At 40.6% G+C, this 21,871-nt stretch overlaps 1 protein-coding gene across 18 annotated transcripts in view; it reads left to right on the top strand.

Annotated features, from left to right (window-relative positions):
* Positions 1-21,871, top strand: part of MAGI1 (membrane associated guanylate kinase, WW and PDZ domain containing 1) — a 341,410-nt gene that overhangs the window by 234,329 nt on the left and 85,210 nt on the right. For all 18 annotated transcript variants that reach the window (XM_082060139.1, XM_082060151.1, XM_082060150.1 and 15 more), the window contains exon 3: positions 17,905-18,024. In XM_082060139.1, the coding sequence (XP_081916265.1) occupies positions 17,905-18,024 (120 nt within the window). The remainder of the gene's footprint in view (positions 1-17,904; positions 18,025-21,871) is intronic.

Below are 21,871 nucleotides of genomic sequence, written 5' to 3' on the forward strand. Positions count from 1 at the left end.
GCCTTGTTGGGACTGGGTTACCTGCTAAGCGAGGGTGATGCTCCATCAGGTGCTGTGACTGCCTGGCTCCCTGGAGGTCTCATCCCACCTCGGCAGCGCCCACCAGCCGCCCCTTGAAACTCAGTGAGCTGGAGCAGGGCTCAGCATGGAGCCACGCTCCTCGAAAGCAGGATGGACCCATCAAGGAACCGCCGAGCCACTCAGCTCCTCTGGCCCATTTTTGGGTAGGGTTGTTGTGCTCCACTGTCTTAATACATTCAACCCTTTGGGGTAAATGTTGCAAAGACCCTCTTTCTGTTTCCATAATACCCCACGCTAGGCAAACATTAACTTAGACTTTTTTGTTCTTTGACACTAAAGATTTACCCAGGTATTTTGTTTTGCAAAATTCAAGCCCCTCCTTGTATGAACTTCTTGCATTTTGTTAATATGGGAATATTAATAGCCTGCTGGCATTACTGTTAACGTGGAGTTTGTGGTGTAGGGTAACAAATTTTTGGAATGGTTTGTTAATCTTATCAACAGTCATCATGCATTTATTAATAGTAATTAGAGCTAATCACAGTGTCACATTTGGAACTTTTAGTATCAGTCAAACAAGCAGGTTTTTTTTAGAAAATTATAATTTTCTGGGAAATGTAAATATTTAAAAAATTAGATCTGGTAAGAGAAGGGGTGCAGGAAAGCACCAAATGTTTTACACTAAAGGTCTTGTCCCTTCCTTCCTTTTACCTCCACCTCCCAAAGCAAAGTAAAAAGAGGAGGAAGGAGGGAAAGACCCTATCTCTCTTTAAACAAAAATTGCTTGTTAAAGCCATTTTATTAGGCTTTTTTTCCATATATTATCAGAGATTTCAAGGCAATTTTTGCAGGATATTCAGGCAGCTTTAATGTAATATTGCATGCGTGTTGTGATTTTTTTTTTTTTTTTTTTTTTTTTTGGTGCTGAACTTGAGATACTTTAAAGTTTTTTGATTTTTGAGAGGTCAGGAAGGAATGCAGTTCTTTTGAAAATCAGTGCTTTGTGCTCTCTGGACTGGGTGCCCACTGTCTCAGTCAGACAATCAAACCTTTCCCTCACATCTGTGCTGCACAGTCCTCCAGGTACCTTGTGATGTCCTTTTAGCACAAGTCATGAATGAGTCCTTTGGATGTCTTGCAATCACATCAACAATAAAAGGAGTAAGAGAATCTCTAAGGATTCATGATTGGACTTTGTTGTTGTTTTCTTACCAACTCTGCTCCTCCGTTTATGCTCTTCAGACCTGCTGTTACCACTCAGGAAACAGATTATCCAACACTTCTCCATTTTCCAGCCCAATCAGAGATTCCTCCTGAATCAGCAGCACTTATTATCTCCAACTGCATGTAATCATGGTAGAGTGGTTGCACCACCATGGCTGGATAATGTCAGCATTTCTGTTATAGCCCCATACTTTCAGTACAGGGAAATGTGGATATAAAAACTCACTTTAGCTTGATAGTCTTTTCAGAGGTGAGATATAAAGTGTGCGCAATCAGCCTTTAAGCAGCTAGAGAAACCCAGAACAAAAAATTCCCCTTTGGGATGTCAGTTGTAAAAATGTGATGTTTAACTTGAGCTCTGCGCAATGAACTTTTCTCTCCTGTTTAGAAAGCTTGTAACTAACTGGGGTTGATTATATTTTTGCAAACGGATTAAGCATCTGAAGTTAGTGACTAGAGTGTCTGTGAAAAATCAATAATGCACAGTCGCAGGATTTGCAGATTGGTGCAACTAAAAAAAATAGTAAAAAAAATAAAAGAAGTGGGCTCCAGTTTTAAAAATGTAACACGTGTGCCAAAATGTCATGAATATTTACAAAGGGTGAGGAATGACTCCCGCAGAGCTATTCTACTCCAGCAAACATTTGAGTATATTCATTTAACAATCTAATAATGCAGTTGTATAAAATACTTTATATATGTTTAATCAGTTATTAAAATGGTACTTGACATGCAAGTCTGTTTTACAAAGGTCAGCTTTTCCCAGTTGTTTTTCTTTGAGTGGCATTTTTAACCCTTTTTCTTCCTGCACAGTCTGCCCTCTTCTTTGTGTTGCCCCCAGCCCCATTTGCAACAACTTGAATTAAGGGCAGGAGGCTGGCATTAACCTATGTCCCTGGGGTCTCTGCAATATGAACCAGACTGGTGTTCTTTAAAACATTCAGACAGGAGAATAGTGTGAGACTTGGTTTGTGTTTAAGAACACAGATAAGAGTTCTGCCTCATGCTCTGCTGCTTATCGTATTCATGCCAGCGGAGAAACCAGCGATGGTTGTAATGCTCTGCCTAAGCTTTGACACACTTCTAATTATACCAAACAGTGCTGTAAACTCTGGAGGTGATAATGAAGCCAGGACCCATGTGTCAGCAGGGCTTCAAAAGGGTAATGCATTCCTGTGCTGCACTACTATTCCTTATTGGTATGTCTGTGGGGACCCAGGCTCCTGCAATTGTGTCTTGCTTATTTTCACTGAGCTGAGAGGTGAAACATGTGGAGCAGTGGGGGTTTGCAATTTTATCAAGGTAATTGAGTATTAACCAATTGTGTTCCCTTTGGGAAATATGTGAGGAGAGAGGCAAGGGCAGGAGGCTGTTCATACAAGACCTTCATAAAAACCTCATTGCCTAGAAAGTGATGACAGGTCTTTAGTGTTCTGGTGTCCCATGACAAACTTTATCTGCCTCTGAGCTTGTGCTGTAGGACATGAATGACCCCTGTAAAACCACCTTATTTATATTGCACAAATTCAGCATTCGCAAAATCAGGATGTGAAGCATGTGGAGGTGTGAAAAGTAAGGGAAGGACTACAATGGAGATGAGCTAGAAACTTGCCCTCGGAAGCTCTTAATGAGCAGCAAAGGCTCTCTTTTTCTAGAAGTTATAAGCATAACCTTGGTGTTCTCCTACATTTTCCTAACTGAGGTATGAACCCATCTTGCAGACCTTGACATGTTCTGCTCTTTGATCTTAGCACATGAACCAAACTAGCTCACAGAGAGGGAGGTAACCAACTTTCCCTTTTCTTCAGGTTGTCTAAGGAGAGAAAAAATAACGTTCCAGGATTTAATCACTAAGAACACCTTCATGTCTGGATGACCTGACAATTTAAAGTAGACTTGTTTCTTAATGCATCATCCCTGAAAGATGTGTTAGGGAGAGTTGTTCTTCTGTCCTTTGTGGTTAGAAAGAGACTGTCTTGATTTTCAGGAAGGGAAGGAGTGATCTGGTTAGGAAAGCTATGCTGGATTCTTGGACTTTTGGTGTTACAGATGTGCCTGTCACAGCCATTAGAGGCCACTTTCTCTCCTGCATTAACTTCACTTTCTGCTCTCCTTCAGCCCCAGAGACAAATGAGCTTTACAGTGTTTTGGTATTAACAAAGCAAATAGCTAGGTGCTTTATATATCCAGTTATAGAAATATTGTGACCATTGCTACCTGACATGTACACTAGTCTGGTTTGATTCATTGTTATTTGTAAATTCAAATGCAACCATTGTTTCCAAAAAGATTAGGAGTGTAAACCTAAGATCATCTAATAGTACCTCAAATAACCTGTAGATATCTTCAGCACTTGAGCTTTCATTGGTGTCTTCTCATGGCCACATGTGTAACTTCCACTGGTGCTAGTGGGAAACGGCTTGAACACACCAAGTGTGGAATAGACCAGGAAATCACTTACTTGTCCTTGTGAGACACTGTATGTAGATCTGTGACAAGCAAGAGTCGCAACTGGCACCATATACTCTGAACCATTTCTCCTGAACGATGCTGATGTGTGCACAGTGGAAAATATCCACTTAGGTTTACAGTAGCAAGAGACTGTCATTAATCAAAGAAGCTTTCTCGAAGCTAGACTTTTTAAAAGTGCGTAAGTTCATCCTTGTGCATTTATCTTGCAGAAAAATTCTGAATCCAAGCTCTTGCTGATCAATGGGTGCATTAATTATGCACAAAAGGTTCAATTCTGCCAGCCTTCTTCACTTGGGATTCTGCTTTGCCCTGGGAGGAGTTGGCTTGCATTATGCAGGTTGGACAAATTCACCTACAGTCTGAACTTCTGTAAAAGTCTCCAGGGAAGGTCAAGTTTCTGTTATTTTCAATAATAAATGAGATTCCCATTGAGTAAAATGATCCAGGAAATCAGCTTCAGCTCTCTGAATAATCCTGTGTGGCCTCTAATGGAAGGCTGGGAAGAAGCCATGGCGTTGGAAGAGAGATGATTCTCTCCCAGCTGCAGGTCTTGCAACTCTAACCTGGTAGAGTTGGCTGCAAGGAAACAAGTGTTAATGACTTTCTATGTATTGTGAATAATGTCTCAGAGCTGTGATTTTGAATACACTTGCTTACAGTCTTGGCCTCTCTCAAGTAAAGTTCTTATAGGCAAAAGAGCTCTACAAGAATACAGTAATAAGAGGAGAGGATGGTATTTGTGTAATGGACAAAATGCTTTCTCACAGCAATGTTTTCCCCTCACCATGTTTTTTTTTGCCAAGTAGATATTTGGAAGTGTTAGTAATTGTGTTTCCCTCTTCAACTCTGGAAGTAGACTAATTTGGCTTAACAGTCAGAAAAAATATTAAAATGATAATTAATGATTCATTCTTCTAGATAGTGTAAAACATAATTTAAAAATCAATAGTGGTAGGAAAATTGCTATAGTCAATGTTTCAAAGTTTACATTTTCTGTTGAGGTATGAAGTGACCTGAAAGAAGTGAGTGACTATTCATCAAAAGGATATGTATTTCCTTATAATACCATTTTATTGGCTCTTTCCAGTTATTAATCTCAGAATTGCTAAAAATATATGGGATAATGGATGATTGCTATGCAGAGCTCTAATTTACTGCACAGTCACTGTGAGAAAGTGCTTTAGCTACTTTTGCTCTTTTGTGTTGCCTCAAGAGAGAATTTTATCCATGTGTTTTGCTCCAGAAGTCATCTGTTGTTTTTCAATGTATGCACATAAACAGCTCTTGCTGCTATGCCTAAATATTGAGTCAGCAGTTGCCTCTGATGAAGCCATCACCAAGGACTGTCACATTTATCTCAACAGATCAGCATCACAGAGCATGTAATGCTATTAGCCCCGAAACGTTGTCTGTTAACCACAGAATCCTGGGACACAAGTGACCTTCTGCTCTTTTGCTTTCTAATCAACTCTGAGCTTGGGCTGCCAGCTTGGCTGCTCCATGCCTCCATAACCCATCTGAAAAATGGGTGCAATTTCATTTCCTCACATTGCTGAACGCATTTTGAAGGCGAATATACTGACAAATGGGAGCTGCTTAGATATTTGATGAATGTTGGAGGGTTTGGATTAATTTTATTTTTATTTTAAATATTTAAAATGCCTATGATTAAATTATGTCACATCCATTGGGCTTTGGTCACCTTCATTCTGCAGTTGCAGAGGTAGCAGGGATTCCTTTCTGGTTCTCTTTTGCCTTTCTGCAACATTTCCTTTAAAAAAGTAAGTTCCAGTGTCACAAAGCAATACATCACCAATGGTGTTCTTGAATGTTTAAGCTTTATTGCTATATTTCATTTATGACTTCATCTGAGTACACATCTGTATATCATTGTACTGGGAAATGAGGCGCCTAACAGATCAATCAGTGGCTAGTCTTGTAATTAAGGCTCTGATTCACTGTGTCTTGTGGATTTACATGAAATTGAGGAAGATGTCACTAGCCTTTCTGACTGCCATGTTGCTCGGCCGCCGGTTGTCACCTTCATGAGAGCAGGTGGGAAGAAAACGTGTTTTGCTCCTCATATCCCAGCATGTCAGCGTGGGCCTCCAGTGAAGTCTGGCAGCCTGATGCTGGGACATGTGGTGAAGGGAGGTGGCACCACCAGTGCCTACCAGCCTTGTTGCCTCCACCAGTGGGGAGCGGGCATCACTTTAAATCAGCAGAGACTCCTGAGTCAGAGCATCAGCTAGGGGAAAAAAAACAAAACAAAACTGTTTCTTTTTTTGATGCACAAAACAGTTATTGACTTTAGGCTGCTAGCCTGCAAAAACTTGAGTACATGTTTAACATGAAGTATGGAAGTTGGTCTTGAAGCAATTGGGAGACTTGTGTGCTTTGAACTGAGCAGGTGATATGCAGTAAGTGCCATTACCAGTTCTGGACCAGTGTCTGACTGATAAAGTGGTTTCACCTGCATCGGTCATCTGAGGGACTCAGTACAGTTGTCAAAGGATAAATACTTCACACTTTGAAAATAAGTGCTGAAGTTCAGGTTTAAACTTTATTTATTTTAGTAAGGTCTTATCTGCTATATATGACATCCTTGTCATGAAGAAAAACTTTCTGTCTCTGTGATAATCGCTTGACTGTCGTCTAAGTCAAATATAGATACTTCTGAGACAATCTCATCTCAGTGCATTTCTAAAGCCTACGTCTGAATGTGTGTTTTCAGGCATTCATGTTTCAGGCATGTACTGATCTAGTATCTTGAGAAAGCAGATTTCTGGGGAAACTGTCTTCTCAACGCTCCAGATCACAACATCTCCAGCAATGGTGTCTAAGCTGAGGAGGTAGTTGTGGTTCAAGGATTCCTTCCTTACCCTTGGTGCAATGCCAACACAGGTACAAACTAAAACCTGGTGGTGGTTTTGTTTGTCAGAAGTTGGAGGAGAGACAAGGAACAGCTCATTTCGGTTGGGCTGCCAGGCAGTTGTGCGAGGATAATTTTTTGTGTGCTGTTTATTTATGTTGGATTCAAACTGGTGACAGTGGGGCTGGAGATGCTCTGGGATTACTCAGCACGGTGAATGCAGGAGCTGCTGGTGTTACAGCTCTGTGTGGCGTCTCATGTTGTCTTTTGGCTGGTCAATACCAGAAGGGCATTGGTAAACCAGCAAATGAGTTTAAAATGGCATTTAAAATTGGGCCACTGGCAGAAAATGATTTGCAAAATGCTAATAAAATGACAGAGTGTGTAATGTGATGGAATGATTGTTTTGTGTGAACACAGAGCTATAAACGCCTACACAGGGACATTTAACAGAGAGAAGGTATAACTAGAAGTCATCAGATGAAATGAGGCAAAGACCATTAAAGTCAAACACTATGTCATTGTCCCCAGTTTAAGCACTGGAGTATTTTATAGGAGTGGTGTTTGGCTTCAGAAAGGCAGAGTAAAGCACCCCGTGGGTATATATCCTCTGCAATTCATAGGTGATGACAGGAGTGGGAGGCAAGGTTTTTATTATTTGTGTACAACTGAAAAAGCAATAAAATAAACGGAGAAGCCTGTATACATTATCAATAGCATGAAAGTTAGTTTCGGCCTGCAGAGATGCAGAGTTATGTGCTACCTAACCAGCAGGCTTACTGTACCAGGAAATGTTTTAATTAAAAGTGAGGAAAATGCATTGTAACTTACATTTTCTTTAGTATTTTATTGCACTTACAAAGCTATAAGGATTAATAAGCTCTTTTTGTGTTAGAGCTGGGCATGTGGAATTTACAGAAAGGGAACAATAAAAAAAAAATCTAATAGTTTTTATTTAAGTGAGGTAAGGAAAGAATTAAAATGAATATATTTGTGTTCTTTTACATTTTAACACTTCCATTTATCAATAGGGATGAATCCAAAACTCAAACACCAACCAATTTCTAATGTTTAACACTTTTTTTAGCATTCTGAGCAGTTGCATAATCACAATATTACAGAAAGTGAACCAGAATAAAGTTTTTAACCAGCTAAAGCATTAACAATCATGAACAACTAAAGCATGCTGTAGAGCTACTGAAAAAAAATACAGGACTTGGTAGCAGCTAACAACAGGTAAAATTAAAGGACAGGATCTGTAGGGAATAGTGCCTAAATGCACATATTGTTAGGTAGATTTGCTGTCTGTTCTAGCCCTTCCCTTGAGTTTTACAGTAAGTGCATCCATATGGCTACATAACTGCGTGTTTCTATAATCGGCATACTTCTTCCTATTGCTGATACATTTGCATTTATTGATCAGTATTGAATGTGAATCTGTAAAACTGCTAAACAAAGCTCAAGGAGGTTTTGTCAGGGAAAGAGACTCACCTGAACCAAGGGTTGGCAAGTGAGCAGAGCCAAAAACTGAAGAGCAACAGGAGACTCATGGCTAAGGGTGTGACGAGGTTATCGCAGCTGGAAATCCATTTGGTTTATTGCATTTCACAGCTCTGAGCTAGGGGAGAAAGTACACTGTGGCGACGGTATCTCTGGTATACGTTGTTCAGAGGAAAAGACTGGTTTAAATAACTATATTGATGTCCTGTGGAAGTATGATGGAAAGGTGTTTTGTTATTTTAAAAAGGGAAAAAAACCCCTCTTCTGAGTCTCTTTGTTCAGTAGACTGGATATAGTCACTGAAACAACTTCAGGCAATGCCTCGGAGATAAATATGTACATTTTATATGACTCTTTCTATTTTACAGAGATTAGACTAATGAACTGATCTAGTTTTAGGCACATGCTGTTAGGTGAGGGGTTTTATCAAGACTTTTAACTGCAAATTAGAGGTCTGCTAGAAGGGCAATTAAAGTCAACAGATAGAGTTTTATATCACACCCAACCAGGGATGACCCACATTGTGTTGTACTTATCTCAGCAGTACTAACAGCCTTGGAAGACAAACAACAAGGGAGGTAAATAATCTTTATGCAAGCAGCTGAGATATTGGACATAAAATAATCTCCTATTTATTGCTGTGGCTTTAAAGTGCAGAATATATTTTCATGGATATATGTGCATATATGTATGCATATGTCAAAAGCAATCATTGGTTTTAGATAAAAACTGAAATGAAATACTGCAGGTATTCAATCTGTGTTGGATACTCCATTTATTATTACTTAATTACAATATCTGTTCATAGGACACCTCTGCAGTAGAACAGCAAATAGGATATGTTGTTTCTGGGAGAGTAAAATATTTTGGTATCCAAGTTTTAAAGAAGACAGATAAGTTTCTCCGTCCAATAGTTGTGGCAGCTGGTGTAGTTGTGCCATTGTGGGGAACAAACAGACAATGTTGCTCCTCTGAAATCCCACTGTTAATCTTGCTGTGAGATAGATTTACACAAATATGGCTAACAACAGTTTTCGGTGTGTCGGGTTTTTTTTATTCTTCCTTTGGTTACAGTAGTCACATATGTTGCCCAAGCAAGTTTTCCTTTTATTATTTTTTTCTTTTAAAAATCCAAGATTAAACTGTCCATAATGTTCTTGTTCACTCTGTTTCTGCTTCAAGACTCCACTGCATGTTTTCCATCAAATTGGGAAGTTCTTACAGTATTTCATGGTGGTTGAAAAGGATTGTGCAATGTGTACAAAACTCTTAGGTTTTTCTGGAAAACTAATGGACTCATCTTGTCTGACTTGCATGATCTGTGTCTCTCTTTGCTCTGTGACTTGGTAATTGATCCTGCAAGAGTTTACAGTATACCCAGTTTTAGGGAATAACTTCCTTACCACCCAGTCCCGACTGCTTTCTTGGCTCCTCATCTTTCCCAAAGCCTTTTCCTCCCAGTCTTCTGTCTCTAAAGTTAAGCAAAAGGTCTGAGAGTGTTTTATTTTTTATCTGTTCTATTATTCTGCTCAAATATGACCTACTCAAAACTTGTACCAAGGCACATGAAGATCCAATAGTTAATGAAAAACAATTTTTAATGCTGCACCGTCTTAAGCTCAGCCACTCAGGCCAACATGAGAGGGAGCTGGTGGGTGTTCTGTTTGTAGGCAGCTGGGTGCCTCTCCTGACCAGTTCACAGCATGGCTTGGATGCCATGAAATGCTCAGATAGCTTTGTAAGGAGCCATGAAAAAAGCAGATATAAAGCAAGGCAGGTTGTACCTCCCAATGAACTACTTCCTATAATGTGGGTGTAATAAAGAAGACAATGAGCTATTTGTTTAAAAGTGCTGTTTGCGTGGGAACGACCCTGCATCCCATGTCTCCTGTGACTTATTTCAAAGTAGATTTTAAGCCCTCATCCTCTGACACCATTGGCCTGTTGTATTTAATATGAATGTGTACATTTGTATGTAAAAGTCATCTTAATCCATGTTGTGCGTTTCCACAGGCGCTTCAGGCACACAGTGTGGAGCACGGCTGTGCCTCGGCATGGTGGGCTGGAGGTGGCTGGTGTGGGACAGCCCTGAGCTACAGGGTTGAGATAGTTTGGGGTGCTTGATCTACAAGCTTAAAAATAACCAGCTAATAAAGGTTGCTCTGTAATTATCTAGAGTGTGTATTTAATTTACCATGTTCAGCTGTAGCATTTTCCAAGAAAATTTGTTCTGGAAGTAACAGTGACAATTTTCGCATAGAAGAAAGGTGGTTCTTTAGAAATAAAGGTCTGTGTCATTGTTGTGGCATTATCTAGACTTCTAAAAATGTATCTGTGAGAGAAACTGAATATAAATGCAAGTATATAATCACCCTGTTAATTTACTTTCAGCTAATTTAACTTCCCATAAGTCACATACACACTTATATAAATGGCAATTTTCATTCATTTCTGTGCCAATATTTAAAAGCAGAACATTACAGTGCAATCTCATTAGTACAGCTTTATTGATTTATAAAATTACACTTTATTACACTAATCCATATATGAGAAAGAATAAAAGTGTGCATAGTTACAGCTAAGGTCTTCTCATCAAGGAGGCACATAGTTTGCTTTTCATCAGTAGTTCACAATTTAAATTAGTGGATGTCGTGCTGTTGGACTCCATGAACACAGGATTAATGGCAAACTCATTAGTTCATGAAGTTTAATCTTCTTGGTGGGTGTCCTTCCTCATGGGAAATGAGAAGGAATCGGCTGCAGGTGTCTGGTGAGGTAACAGCAATCACTCAAAGAGAGAGGTCCAGAAGGCGAGCTGCTGCTATTGCAAACCCAAGAACATTTATTATTTATGTTTTATTTGATGCCAGAATAGTCTTTTTTCCTTAGGAGAAAGCAAATGAATGCTCTGAAGGACACATACAGAGGTTTTATCTGCAGTAGTACCATCAGTGGTACTTTCCCAGGCCATAGAGGTGCTGCTGTATTTGGATATTTGGCATAGATCCTTAAACACATCTTCTTTTAAGTGGCTTTCTTGGGGAGTGTAGCAGGTTTTGTACCCTTACTTTTAGTCATCGGGTAATTATCAGTTTCTTTTAAATTGGTACTACAGTTGAAAGTGAACCCCCTCGTGCTGAATTGGCTATGCGTAGCCACAGCATGGTGTTTTGCAACACACACAAACGAGCTTGCTAAGTCCCAATGCAGCAGCAAGTTATTTTTGTCCCTTTTAATCTGTTAGGCCCTGTTCCTGATCTGTAGGGTTTCCTAAATCCCATTGATTTCTCTAGGATTAGGCTCCTGAAGTCCTTTGAGAGCCTGGGCCTGGCTGATCTTGTGCTATAAAATGGAAACAAACCCACTGTCCCTACTTCAAAATGCTAGAAGGATAAATGTGTTAAAGATTATCAATGTTCTGATTTGGTGGCAGGGAAGGCCACAGAAATACCCAAAATAGATTTTAAAAGGGACAAAAATAACATGCTGCCTGGAGGGTAAACGAACTCCAAGCTGTTGCTGTGTGGTTGGGCTGAATCGTGTCTCCGGGGAGGCTCCAGGCAGCCGGTACTTTGAGAGACAGGACCAGAGAGATGCCACTGGAGATGGTGCTTCAGAAAGAGGAAGAGTGGCTTTTATGTGCACAGAGGGTTGACCTGCCATTGCTCATGTACGCAGTGGCACAGGTCCTTGAGCGAGAGGGGATCCTCACAAGCTGCTGCTGGGGGGTCCAGCTTTGGCTGCTTAGTGTTGTTGGAAAGACTGGTGGGAGGAGGAGATACTGAGCTCTTTGTACAAATCCCTTCCGTCTCCCCCTATAGAAGAAAAATGACTTGAGACTGCAGCCACAAAATGCCTTTGTCTCTGAAATGTGTCTGTAGAAAGACAAGTTTGTCTTGGTCAGCTGTTTTCTGGGTTTAATCTGTCATTCCTGCTGACCATGGTGACAGAAATTTTGCTTTTAATACTGCAGTTATCTGTGTGGCCAGGAAGAGTCCATCAGCATCTGTTCCTGCACATGCATCATTAACAGAGATATGAATTAATTTCTAGTGACAGACCACATTGTCCTTTGGACTGAATTTCTATTCCACCACCAAGACACTTGGAATGCTTTTCACGTTCTTGTGGTTTATAGGTATCAAATGACTGGCTAGAGAAGGGACAGACAACATTTAAAAGTCCCAGAATGATCTTCCTGATTTTCAAGTTTCAGGATAAAATTGTATTTACAAGTCGAGCCTGTTTGATTTGTAACAGACTAGTCCCCTCTGAAACTTTGTATTTTCATGTAGTTACAACTATAAATTACTCCTTACCACAGGTAAGTGGTGACAAACATGTATAATGGATAGCATAGCCTGGTCCAAATACAATTTCTTCCACTGTTGTTGAAAAAAAAAATGTCCGTAGTCTTACTTTGGATAACTCCAGAAGTCAATAAGATGAAGTAGTTCTGTGTACAATGTTTTCTCAAGATAGGTTGCACTTTATTTTTTGTTAAATGTAGATAAGGCTATTTCTAATACTGTGCTGCAGATAAGCTCTGCCTTAAGCTTGGTTTACTAATCAGGTTGTCTCTTCTGGAGACAGACCAGGTTGTCTCTGTCTCTTCCATTCTCCACTTACCATTCGCAGTTCTGTGGGATTTGTCCTCCCTCCCAGTTATCTGGCACCATATGTAACAGGAGAGCCAATGCAGCCTCCCCAAATTGTCCTGTGACAGGAGGGAAGAAGGTGACCTTTACACACTGTGCAGAGGGAAGAGGGGCTGTTTTCCTAATATGTTTCTTTGCTGGCAGCTGGAGAGTTTTTCAGTGTAGGTGATGGGAGCAGTCCCTTCTTGCTGAATGAACGAACATACAAGTCTTTGAGAGCAATGGCAAGAACATCCTTCCTTCTAACCCACCTGCAAACAGCCTCTCAGCAAACCCCCACAACAGCGCTTGGCATCGCAGCTTTGGGAGTCAGTAGCATCCCTGTACGCTTCACATTTAGACGTTATTTACTACGGTTCTGCTCACACGTGGTAACCACCAGTGACTCGAGTTTGTATAAAATATGGTTGTAGCAACGATATCATTACTCTGAGTGTACAACTCCCACATTATCTGTCATTTTAAGAGAAACTGCTCCGTGGAGATGAGAAGCAAATGGCTTGTGGTTTGACCACCTATATTTTGGTGGCTTACCAGATTACTGCTGCCCACCAGTGGAATTGAATAAGGAATTTGCAGAAATCATTGTTTTGCAAATGGGAGATGTAGGTGTTCTGCACTTGAGAGGTCAACTTCTTAATGACTTGCTAGGGGCTGTTTTGGTGCATAGTAACAGAATTACTGCTCAAGAACTGTTTTTGTTTTAACAAGAAAGAAATTGAAGTGACAATAGCCCCTTTGAAGTCTTATTTTTAGATTGAAATAAGCAAGATGCTGATTAATTTAGCAGCAGGGCATCAGTGGCTATTAACAGCTTAACATGAGGCCCTAGTAGATTGATAAGGAGCTAAATAGTCTCCGAATCACATATTAACAATCTGGCCATACTATAATTTAGGCACATGTTGGGTAATTGTCAGTGTGGTTGATAGACAACACAACCGCAGCAGCTATTTGTCTTTTAAATGGGCACTTAAATTATTCAGAATAATAGTTGATAGTCATCAGTACATCTGAGCCACAATCCAGTTATTCTAGGCATGGATGACAAGCTTTAATTTAGTTATCTTAAATACAGCATCAGACTCTGCGTGGGCAAACTCACTTGTGTCTATAAGCAATTTCTCAGGTGGGGTCTGCAACCCATGATGAGATCCATTTTCTGCGGCCCAAGCATTAGTGGTGCATGAATAAACCAGGATGCAGCTAGTTTGGGTGTGATTACCAAACCAACAGCTGGGCAAACGTTTCACCTGGCATCTGGGCCTCCCATGTTATCCATAGTTTTACCTTCTGAGATCAAGAGGAAAGGTAAAACCTGCAATGCTAACTAGCAGCCTTTTTTTTTTAATTTGTTTTCTTAAGTCTGCTGTGGTTACAGAAGTTTTGAGCAATTCTCCTGTGAATTTAATGTCTGTCTAGTTTTGTATCTTGCACAACATTCTAGCCAAATAAGAGTGGCAGTTTATGAACCATTAAATGTGTAGAAGGAGTTGATAACCACTCAGTTTCTCCTCTGGTTCCTTCTTGTTGTAGCATTAAGAATTCTGACCTAGTCACACAGTGGGACGTCGCTTGAATTAATTAGCTAAATTGCTACCTAATGGCAACAAGATTTTATGCCACTTAATATTTCAGTGCAAACATGGCAGGCAGGTTAACATATTTAAATATGATTGGCTCGCCTTTTCTAGTGGAGTATCTTAACTCCTGTTTGGGCTGTCTGCAGCACTCATTGTGCTCAATTAATTCAGCCATTAGCAGCAGTCTGATCTGCTATTAGCTCTGATAAAAGGTACAGTCATATCCATAGCCCTCTCCTTCAGTGATGACCATCCTGCGGTAAGGATGCTGAAATGCAATTTAAAGGAGGAGGGAGGACACGCACCCAATATGCTTTGCACATAACTAAGTCACGTTAATGATGAGAGACTTATTTACAATTTGGAGTTTATCAGCAGAAAGCTCCAATGGTTGCTTGCAGCCTGCAACGGGGTTGTGCTGTGCACACACATGGTGCACAGTGATTGAACAGTTGTTTCAGGCCATGGAAGCGCTCGCTCTGGAAGGTGCCGATTATTCTTTGCGTCCTGTGCCTGAGAAAAGTCATCGAGTTTACTTACGTGCCTCTTGGTTTTCTTTTCTTTCCCCCTTTCTTTCCGCCCGCCCTCTTCTCCCACCCCCCTTGTGAAGCAGCCCTTCTGGCTTTGTTGTAAGCGTGGTTTGTAATCATTGTACACATCCCAGATGGTTCATGAAAACTCTTTGAAATGCCATCTGCCAGGCGTGTGTCCAGCCGGCCGCCTGTCATTCTGCTACAAGAAAAACGGAGGCGGGTTTTCCCTTCCCCCTGCCTTTCTGAATCGCATTCAGTAACACTTGCTCAGATGTGAAGCAGGATAACAGCCCGAGCATCTGCAAGCAATCTCTGCTCTAGACAGCAACATGGAAAGTTGTTGGGTTTTTCGCCTTCGCTCAGATAAGATATCCTAACCAGTGTAGTTTTTATTTTCCCTCTTGCTTGTTGCTGGAGACCGAAGCAAGGTGTCAAATGTTATCTCTGTGATGTAATGTTTTTCTTTTATGCTATGACTTGGTGTTTCTAATTCATTCAGCATGTGTTGCAGGCAGTCATGCTGATAGTGAGCACATCTGCAGTTTTTCAACTTGAACATATTCAGGAAATTAAGAACACTGAGATGAAACAAATAGATCCATTAAAATGGCTAAGAGGAATCATGGCAGAGATGTAATTGTCATGTCAAACAGGCAGCCAGCACTAGTAAACTGCTGACTGCAATCTCACTGCTATAAAAATTCAGAAGGAAAAAAAAAATGGATTAATAAATACTCTCTGTGGGGACGTACAGATAAAGAAGACAGCTTTAAAAGATAAAGATGAGTCTTAAAGTTCCCTGATCTTTGTGTCTCATGAATGTGTGTTGTCAGTTACTGGGAAAAAGTGTGTCCTGATCTTTGTCATGCAGACCGCGTGCCGCATGGCTCGGGGTGACAGTTTGACTGATGTGTTGGATGAGGAGCACTACAGAGTCTAATACTCACTCCCATTGTGCTCCAGGCATGGGACAGCTACACCACATCCTTGGACATACCTATTGCTGAGACTCTTTGTTCTTTTTCCTTCCCTCTCACAGGCCTCGTTTAGGGGAACCCAGCAGTGGTCAACAGCCATGATGCTGCGGTGAGGGTCATGACAGCCTGAACATCTACAGCAGTGTCGGTGCTCAGGGAGGAGATGCTGCATATGGGCTGTGACCCTTCCTCCCAGCTGCTGGCTGCGTGCCTGCTCCTCATGTGCCAGACAGGGACCTGCCTTTAGATGGAAGCGCAGGCACTGGGGCAGACAGGGTCATGTGGTGCAGTTCCAGTGTTTCTGTGGTCTAGATCTGTGAAAGACATCTGCCCTCTGCTACAAACTACTTGGTAAAAATCATTACAGTCTTACTGTGAGGATTCAAGAATATAAAGAATGTAAAATCAAACAGAAAACAGTAATTGTGCTAGTAGGGTGGAGATATCTATCACCATTTCCATCCCCTTTTTTGCTTTTCCTACTCCTGCCTTCACCCATTCACGTAGCTCTGAAAGAAGGAATGACAGAAAAAGCACAGGAATCTATAGGCTATCTGAAGCCTGATGGTAAATAGTTAAAAGAGAGAGAGAGTTTCTATTTTGAAACAAGAAATGGAGGATATTGGAGAAAGTGGATGTCATCAAGGAAATTAATCTAGTGATAGTCTTTCAAGTGTGTCACTCTGTCAAGGCTGACCTCTTGAACAGTCTCTCGGATGAATAGGGCATAAGCAGACTTTCCGCTTCCCTGGCACTTGAGGACAACATTTGCCAGATGCAGACATGGTAAATTTATGCTCTTTCAACTTCTCAGAGCTGGAATCTTCCCAATTAGTTTCCAGAAGCTCAGCTTCTTTATACTTTCTTCAGTCCTGTTATAGAGGGTTTAAGAAATTGTGTGCATGGAGAAGGCACTGCCCAGGGGTCGGAAGAGTCCCACAGAAGTGAGAAATCATGCTTCATTAAATGTTAGGTATGGTTTCCACATCTCTGAAGTTATTCCCAAGCCAGCAGATTGGTTGCGGCCACAGCACTTAACACCTTCAATTCTCTAACTCTGCTCTTTTGTCTAAAGTTCAGTTTCTTACACTTGTAAATCTGTCTTATATTTAATCTCAGATGTACAAAATCCAACCATCCCCTAGCCTCCAGAGTAATGGAAAATAAAGGCTATTGAACAGAAATTGATCCTAATCAATTAAGCTGTGCTCAGTGACCTAAAATGCAATGGCCCAAGCCATTTTAGCAAAAAGTCATGAAATGACTCATCTTACACCACGCTTCAAAGGGCTGTAAATTGGTCAGAGGGGAGAAGAGTTTCAGAGCTGGCAGAGTAGCAGTGATCAGATCCCTGTTCTCCATGGGTACTATTTAAATTGATGAGTGCTAGAGAAAGATTCAGCGTGAATTATTACTCAACAGAAAAAGTATTTCTTGAACTGGAATGAGCTCCTCGGTGAACTTCTGTGAGAAGAGTTTGCAGGTTGTCTCTTTAGTGAGCATGTGTGAACAGTGCATCAAAATGGTCTCATGGTACTTTTTAATGCTTAATAAAAAATAATAGCATAAATAAAGAGAAAATATTAGGAAGAAAGGAGAAAATATCTTTATAGTGTGAAAGAATATTTGGTGAGATAAAGCAATACAGATATAGTGGAAGCTGAAAGAAGTTGCATTATCTCAAAATACAGATTTCAATTTTTGCAAAGTTGAAGTGTAAGAGACTGTGCTAATGGCAGGAAGGTAATTGCTGGCATATTCCCAGGTACCAAACTCTTCCAGCTGTGTTTCTGCATGTGATATGAGAGATTTCTTTGCCAGAGAGTCTTTCTGGGAATATAAAAAAAAATCGTCATTGGGTGGAACAACTGCTACTGCCAGTTCAGCCTGTGATCTATGTCATGTTTTTATGTGGCCTTCTAACTGGACTCTTGACAATGCTCTCTGTGTAGCTCACCAAATTGTATTTTTCAGATACTATTGGTTCTTTATGATCATTTTTATTATTCCTTTTCACTCCTGATAAGAAAACCACTATATTAACATGCTCATTTTTCCTTTCAGGCACAACCCGCCCTCCAAGAGAAGGAGAAGTGCCTGGTGTGGACTATAACTTTCTGACTGTGGAGGAGTTTCTGGAGTTGGAGCGAAGTGGGACCCTTCTGGAAGTAGGAACTTATGAAGGTATGGAGCCATGGGCAGGGAAAAAGCACTTCAAATAACTGTGGTAGGACACTGGACTTGCAACACCCTCAGTCATGTTAACCAACCTGAGTTAGGACCTCACTTCCCATCCTAGTGCTCTACGTCCCTTTCCTCTGTCTACCCTGGCAGAGGAAATTCCAATATTGCTGTGCTTTTGTCTTTTCCCTTCAAGTTAACTACCTTCACTTCGAATTACCTGCCTCAAAAGATTAACAGCAGTAGGCCAGGAAAATCCAATATGAATTGTGGTAAAGAAGTACTGAGTGAAGGCAGCTTGGCAGTGAATGAAAAATGCATCTTTTCTTTGTATCTGCTGTATCCCGTCTCCCTGCTCAATTTTTCTTCCCTCCTGCTCTCCGTCTTTCCCTTCATGTTCCCTAAGTACACATCCTTCATCACCCAGCTGTGTCTCACTATGCAGCTACACTTTGTGCTGCTTTTGGCCTTTTTGGCCTTTTTTTCCCTTCTTTAGTATTGGATAATTACTTTTAACTTGGCTCATTGTGTTGATGCTTTTTATAGCACAGCTTTACAAACAACAGCACCGAGACAGCCAAAGGGCACTGAAATGTCACTAGGGTGAGAGGAGGAGAAAGATAGCTTTGACTTCCAAGAAAATGCAAGGCAAATTGGCCATATTTAGGTACACAATAGGATTTGTGTAATTGAACCTACAATCTATATATCCTTTAAACCGAAAACTCCTTTTAGGGTGTTTTGTTTGTTTGGGTTCTTTTGTTTGTGTTTTTTTGTTTTGTTTGTTTTTGTGGGGGTTTTTTTATGTGTTTTATTTTGTTTTGTTTTTCCTCCTGGAGACCATTCAAATGTACCTCTTGAGAAAACAATGAAAATAAATATGTTTCGAAGTCCTTCCAGTGTATTTCAGCTCATTCATGTCATATTTCCATTTGCAAGAAGCTAAACAAGTCGTCTTGTAATTATGAGAAGTTGAAAAAGCCTTATTCTTGCAGCTGTTAATAAGAAACATGGAATACATTTGAAAACATTAACTACACACAAATAGTTGATAATCTTTGAAAAGTAGTCATCAAATATGAACAAAAAGGATTGTGACATGTGGTTTTGGTTTTCAAGCTCAAAGGAAAAGTCCTGAAACACTGTTTAGTCTACTTTTTTAAAAACTCCCATCTAGAGTAACCTTTAATCCTTATACTTATTCCCAACTACAGACAATCATAGTGTCAAACCTGGTTTGCGTGAAGATGCTAAATGTGTAATTTGGTTTCACGCTTCCACCTCTTGGGGCTGATTAGCTCCATCAGCACCAATGCTAACGTTCCAGCAGCAGCACTTCTCCAAAATGAGCTTTTTCCTCTCTGTGTTTCTAATTATAACACTAAATTAGTTTTCTTTGTCATGGTGCTTGAAATAGATTAGCTGAGCTGCCTCACCATTACTTCCTGATCATATTTGTTCTGATGACCTTTCCACTTGGAAAGACCAAATGGGTAACTGTCTGTGAGCTGCCTCCTGGGAATAGCTGGGAATTAGTTTTTGGGAAATGTTGAACCCATCTGGGAGAGTGAGCACGTGGTCATATCATTGTGTATGTGGTTATATGCAGTAGCAGCTACACTGTTTAGATTTTGTGGGTTGCTCTTTTGAGTTGCACAAGATGAGGCTGATGCATATTTTGTTTCTGTGGGTGATAGAGGTGTCTGAACTCCGAAGGAATAATTTGTCAGAAGTGCCAAAAAGCCTCTTTCCCCATTGACATCAGTGGTGCTGGTGCATAGTGGTTCTGGAAAGCTGGCTCATGGAAGGCAAAATCAATAAGAATAAAGCAAATAATGGTGATGGATGTGTGCACATATGCATTGAGACATATTACTATTTGATTGTAATGTGAAATAAATAAAGTTCATTTTTCACTTACAGCTTCAAGAAATTATTTTGCTGCCTTTCAGTATTTCTTTAATGGCTTTGTTGTACTTTTTTTGGAAATCTTATTTTACAGCTGTATTGATCAGGACAGTGTTGGTCTTGATTAGATCTCAGAAGATGGTGTGATTCAAATTCAATGCTCCAATCACCAGCAATTTTGTCTATTAAAAAAAAACCCAAAACCTGCCAAAAAAACCCAGACCACAAAGTAAGTTAGACTTATCATGTCCAAGTCTTTGTTATTGCCCAGCTTTGTAGTCTTAGGTCACTTTAATTAGCATTTTTTAATGCACCACCATGATGGTGTTGATTGTGTTTTTGACCCTGCTAGTGATGGCTTATTGTAAACCAGAGGGATGGAACTCAACAAAAAGAAATAATCTTCTGTTTCTCTCTGGAGAGTAATAAAAATGATACCTTTAATGCATGGCTTTTATTATTAATAATGCTACCTATTGTACTGAGTAGGAATCAAACAATTGCAAAGATAGGGCTGCTTTTGATTACAATGTAATGAGGTGATTTAGATATGAAGGAAATGGAGTGCTATGAAATGGAGAGTAGTGATGATGAATGGGAAGTTTTCATGTGCTTGGCAGCCACAAGCTCATGTGGCTCAAGGTGGATGGTGGTTTGGGGTGGTTGGTGGTCCCCCAAAGTCCCTTTTAGCACTTAACTTCTAAGCATCTGTATGTGGTGGTAGGGAGATGGATGTATCCTCTGTATTTCTGACCCGAATAATCAAGATAAAAGTTTTGGCATTGCTGGATGATGTTTGTTTGCTTCTTGAAGGCATAAAGCCATCCGGATACTGGCATTGTTGTTGGCAAAACCTTGCAGGAGAAGGTGTAATGTGAGCGTTTGTTTAGTGATAGTTACTGAAGGGAACTTCTAGGGAGCAAGATTAGAAAAGAGGGAGCTGTCAGAAGAGGGGTAATACACAGGACTTTGTTGCTGATACAGATACTATTGATCTGGAAAGAATAAAGAACAAGCAGAAGAGAACAGCTGGAAACCATAAAAGAGTAGGAGAGTGTATCAGATTTTGAAAGAACAACCCGGGTTTCCACAGTGCTCTAATTGCAAAGAGAGAAACTGCAAGCTGAATAGGGCATAAAAGGTGTTGCCTACCTACTGGGCCGCATAATGTCATTATTCTTCCTTCTGGCAAATAGGTTCCTCTGGGCAGTTTTTAATTCACATCCTTGGTGAATGCAGAGCGGGCATGGCAGCTGCTTTTCTGGTCACCTGTCACCTCCATGGTGTGTTCTGCACCCAAAATGCTCCAAAAATCCTGATCAGGTGGGAGGGGGCGTTTGCAAGCCTTAATTCCTGAGGCTTTCAGTTCCAGGTTTAATATGCTGAGTTTTAACAATAAAGCCTAGGAATTTCTTTATTCCCCCTAATGAAAGCTACATGTTGATCATGTGAAGCCAGGAACTGGAGCCGAAATCCTGGAAGACCTGCCCAAAGCTGTGATGCTGCACCAGTATTAGTGCTTTTTGCACCATGTGCTTGCTAGTAAAGCTGCACACAACATGCTCAAGACAGTTAGTAACTCCCATTGACTATACTTGTTAGGAAGGAAGAGTCTTTTTAGAGTGCACCTTGTCTGGGCCTTCTGGTGGATAGGAAACCATGATAATTGTAATCTCAGGCATTTATTGAATGGTACCTTAGGGCATAGAATACTGATGGATGCACGGAAGTATTTGTGTAGGTTACTAATTATTTAGCAATTACTTCTGCATTTGAATTGCAGGCTCTCACGGGGACCCCAAGGGAGGACTATTTTGAGCAGAACCACAGCTTCTAAATTTTATTCCAATTTCTGCCACAGCTGCTGAGTGGCCCTGGGCAAATCAGGTGACTTCTCTGTACTTCAGGTTACTGGCCTGGAGAACATTAAAACAACACTTAA

The sequence above is a fragment of the Streptopelia decaocto genome (genome assembly GCF_964273445.1).
Source record: "Streptopelia decaocto genome assembly, chromosome: 8".
NCBI classification, from domain to species: Eukaryota; Metazoa; Chordata; class Aves; order Columbiformes; family Columbidae; genus Streptopelia; species Streptopelia decaocto.